Source organism: Habropoda laboriosa, unplaced genomic scaffold, assembly GCF_001263275.1.
Source record: "Habropoda laboriosa isolate 0110345459 unplaced genomic scaffold, ASM126327v1 scaffold334, whole genome shotgun sequence".
NCBI lineage: Eukaryota > Metazoa > Arthropoda > Insecta > Hymenoptera > Apidae > Habropoda > Habropoda laboriosa.
Genome location: NW_017100493.1, coordinates 258,259 through 262,856, shown reverse-complemented (window position 1 = coordinate 262,856; position 4,598 = coordinate 258,259). Strand labels below are relative to the sequence as shown.

The window sequence follows — 4,598 nt, the reverse complement described above, 5'->3', positions numbered from 1 at the left end:
GATACTTTTTAATTTATTTTTAAAAAATTACTAATTTAATTGTTGATTCAAACATTGTATACGTAAAGATTTCCAACATGATACAATTTTTAATATTGCAATTTAAATTTATAGATACTTATGTCTCTTGTATCTTTTTTAATACAGGTGTAATTGAATTTCTTACATCCGGTCGAGTAGCGGCTGATCACCGTGATTTTAAAGACTTAGCTTATAAATCCTGCTTACAAAAAATCTCTGGTTGCGACAAACCTAATGAATTTACTCATTCTTTTAAACTTGCATCTGCCTATAGTGAAGATATCATGCCCTACACTAATTATACGTAAGCTTTATTTATATTTTATATTAATATTCTACTGTTTTATGCCAAATAAAAAGTAAGGACCGTTTCTCCTGTTCTTTTTTACAGATTCGATTTCAAAGGTATAATAGATTACATTTTCTACTCAAAACAAAGTATGGTACCACTAGGACTTTTGGGACCTCTAAGCACAGATTGGTTTAGAGAACATAAAGTAGTTGGTTGTCCACATCCTCATATTCCATCTGGTAAGATTCTAGAAGGAAAACCTGTAAATTTTGTGATATTTTATCTATGAAAAGCTTGACCATTTTTTTTTTTTTTTTCATAAAACATTTGATTTTATATGTGTTCTATAATTGCTTATAACGAATTAAATATGAATAAACTTTTCATTCCAGATCATTTTCCTCTACTAGTGGAGCTTGAAATGACTCCAACAGTAGGAACAAGTAATGGATTGATCTCACGCAGGTAGCAGCCGCTGCGATCTAGGCCCAAGTAATTATAAGGGAATAATAAAAGATAATAAAAATGAAATCCCCATCACATCTTCTCTTACTTCTGGCTCTAACAATATCACTCGCAGTCGACAATTACTTCAATAGCGAATGTTACAAATACTCCATATTACCGCACATTCGACAAGTTATCAGATATTGATGAATAATTCTAATGACCAGGTGAAAGGAGGTGTGTTGTAATGCGTTTAGCCCATGTATAGTGTATTGCATTTTTAAGGATTAACTTTCCCATATTAAGAGTATTTTAACCTCTACTATCATTATAATGTGTAGATACCTATTTTCCTACAAAAAGATATTCTGATTAAGCCTCTGTGATATTCACATTAACAATTGGAACAACTTCACATATTTATTAACAAATTAGTATCTACTAGAAAACCCTTAATCTCTTCCTAAATGTCATTACAACATTCTCCAAGCCAACTTTTTGATAAGAATGCTGCCATCCAATGAGAAATTGTATTTTTAAAGAAAACAAAAACAAAAAATATGAAAACATACACGCTATACTGGGCTGTGCGAAGTGATTGGAGTTGACTTAACAATTTCAATGCAAGTACAAATCTGTTCTTATTGGCCACGTATATTGATAATGATAATGTTATATAAGGAAATAGATAATATTGTAGCAAGCATATTTGTAAGTACAATAATGTAATAATGTTCATCAATCATAGTATACTGAAAATCAGTTGACATTCACTCATTCAATGTTCAGTTCCAATTATTAATATATATCAAAATACTAATTTACTACTTGTTAATTCAGTTGCATTCAACAATTTGTATATGTAGCAAGACTTATCTCTTTTAATCTTTCTTTGTATTGTATACTTATTCTTTAACTACATATAAAATTATGTTAATACCTTTCTTGTCACTTTTGAATATTTAATTCATAAACTCCAACATGCTAAAACAACTATACAATTTTTCAATTTATAAACAAAAATCCTATTAAGTTCCATATAATAAACATGATTTAATGTAGGAATAAAGGCAAACAAATTTTTTTCATTTATTTCATGTAGAAGTTTTACTTCAATAAAGAGTATATACACGATATCATTCGTGATCAATATAATATTTTGCTGTATTAAATAATGATAGAAGGTTGTAATTAATACTTTTCGATATTAATATTTTATGCACATTATATAGTATCATTACAACACGAACATGGAAATTTATTAAATATATGTATGTTTCAAAATTTGGATATTTTTCTGATATTTTTAATTTCTGATCAAAAATAATCTACTTTCGTATAGTGCTTACAGTATGAATTTTTACTTTTTATTTCATGGGAATAAAACACATATGCAAAAAACAGTAATTCAAAATACTTTAATCTCAGAAACTGTAAAGGCTGCTTATACATACCTGAAAACCTGTTAGTATTTATAATGGCTAGTGTTCCTAAACATCTATTAAACAAAACGGTACTATCAATATACTGCATAATTTTCATTGTATATAATAAATGTGATAATTACCAAACGGGCTTGTATTCTATTTATATTTGATGAAAGCAACAACTGAATTATACAAGTAGTACACGACTAGTTCATCAAAGACATATGTGTAGTAAATGTTGTATAAAGTAGATAATTACAATATAGTTTTAATTAATGAAGGTAGAAGTGGCAATCCCTATTTGTATATGCATTCATTAACAAATATATGATAAATGAACAATACATACAATGAACAGTACATACAAAATATATTAGGATAATTATTCATAATTTTGGGCCTAAATTAAAATTACACTTTGTATTGTTTACAAAATTAGAAATTATTTGTTACAATTTGTTTTAATATTAATAAGATAAATATCTGATTTTAATGTTTTATAAAACAAAATTCTTTCGACAATATTGGTGCTGGATAATTTTAAACTTGATATATTCTTTCTTTTACTTGATGCATTAACATAATACTGAAACTTAATTATATATAGCAGTTATTTGTCAAATAATATAAAACTTCTTGTAATAAAATAAAATTTTAAACTTATGTTCAAGGAGTATTGAATATTAAGTAACAATTTTAATTAAAAAAAAAACCTATGTCATTTATATGAAAAAAATAAGTGTTCTTTCATTAATTTACAGTACTTGATACTTAAATTTTCCGTAAAAAAATTACTTTTAACATACTTAAAACAATTACTTTGCTGTTTTCGATGTATAAAATATGTACGTAACATTGACACATAAAGAGATTGCATTGAAATAATAAGATTAAAGCATTTAAATGCATAGGTATTTTTTAAATTACTGTATACAATTTTTTAAATATATTTCATTAGTAATGTATACTCTTTTATCAAATTAATTACGATTTAAACATCTTAAACTGTAAACAAACAATTATATTTTACTACGGAAATACTAGATCATAATTTTAAAAAACAGCGTAATGTCGTTTGATCATTATCTAAATTAAATTAAATTGATATAATTTATTTAAAATGTAAATGGAACAAACGCGTAATATTTTTCGTTTAAATAATTACAAAAGCATTAGATATGCATCTGTTGTCATGCATTTTCGCTGATATGTTTATGCCGTAGTATTCAAAATAGCTTTGTCAAATAGAAGCTCGAGCAGATTAAGAATAAATATAACAATTTAGCTTACATTTTACGTGTACTCTATATTAAGTACAGTGGTTCTCAAAAATATATATTCCATATATAATATAAATGAATTACATGCAATATTAATACTATATAAATATTAACCACTAAATAAAAGGTAAAATAAGAAAATGTTGAAAGTAAGTATAAATTTTTAATTGACTCATTGATAACTTATAAAATATAGTGATTATTAATTACAAAGTTATACAATTCAAATTAATATTTAACTTTGTTACTTTATATAATAAATTGAGAACCACTGTCCTTTAATATCGTAATAATTCTTTGCTAATGTGAATTCATATGACTTGCAATACAGAATATATTATAAAATGTAGCAAAGATTTAATTATTCCTTATTTTAAGTTTCTGTTTTATAAAATAAACATAGCAATACTCTTCAAAGAACCTTGAACATGTTTTTAAATAGTTCGATGAATTCTTATAGAAATTTAGTTGTTCATATTCATATAGTTGATACTTACACATGAAGTATATAAATGTTATTCTAATTCTACTATACAAAATTCGTATGATATAATATTTTACATATTGCATAAACACCAAAATTTTGAAATACTGAATATTAAAACAATGTCATATCAATGCTTAACAACATTTAATTATTATGTCATACATGTTCCTGGAAATAGTAAAAAAAATGAAGTTTAACTGTTTCTTTAGTCAAATGTAACAGTATTAATAATTCATAAATGATGAAAAATAATTAAAAACAAACGATAAAAATGCATGTAGTTTAATAAACATTTTAGAATTCAGATTAATTTTCTTAACAATGTTTCACAATATTTCAACTTGATACATATTGAAAAAGTCAATTTTAAGTAATAATTTGTCTTACAATGTTAACACAAAAAGTGTACAACTCTAGTCATCTAGTGCTATATTAAAATTAGATTATCAGAGATTTTAATTATTACTTTTTTCATTCTATAATATGATTGATGACATACAAATTCCGTTAAAAGATGATATGATTACACAAGCATGACAATAAGTGTTGTACTTAGATAGAATTAAATAACCATTTAGGTAAACATTTACTTTTAATGGGCAGAAATCTTAAATTTGCAAATTTTATAATTTACAAATAAAGTA

General features: G+C 24.8%; 1 protein-coding gene across 1 annotated transcript in view; it reads left to right on the top strand.

The window, feature by feature from the left end:
* The window catches only part of LOC108576084 (CCR4-NOT transcription complex subunit 6-like), a 22,170-nt gene extending 21,324 nt beyond the window's left edge, over positions 1-846 (top strand). Inside the window, exons 5-7 of the mRNA XM_017939005.1 lie at positions 148-325; positions 413-552; positions 706-846. Coding sequence (XP_017794494.1) covers positions 148-325; positions 413-552; positions 706-782 — 395 coding nt within the window. The 3' untranslated portion in view covers positions 783-846. The remainder of the gene's footprint in view (positions 1-147; positions 326-412; positions 553-705) is intronic.
* The last annotated feature ends 3,752 nt before the right edge of the window (positions 847-4,598 follow it).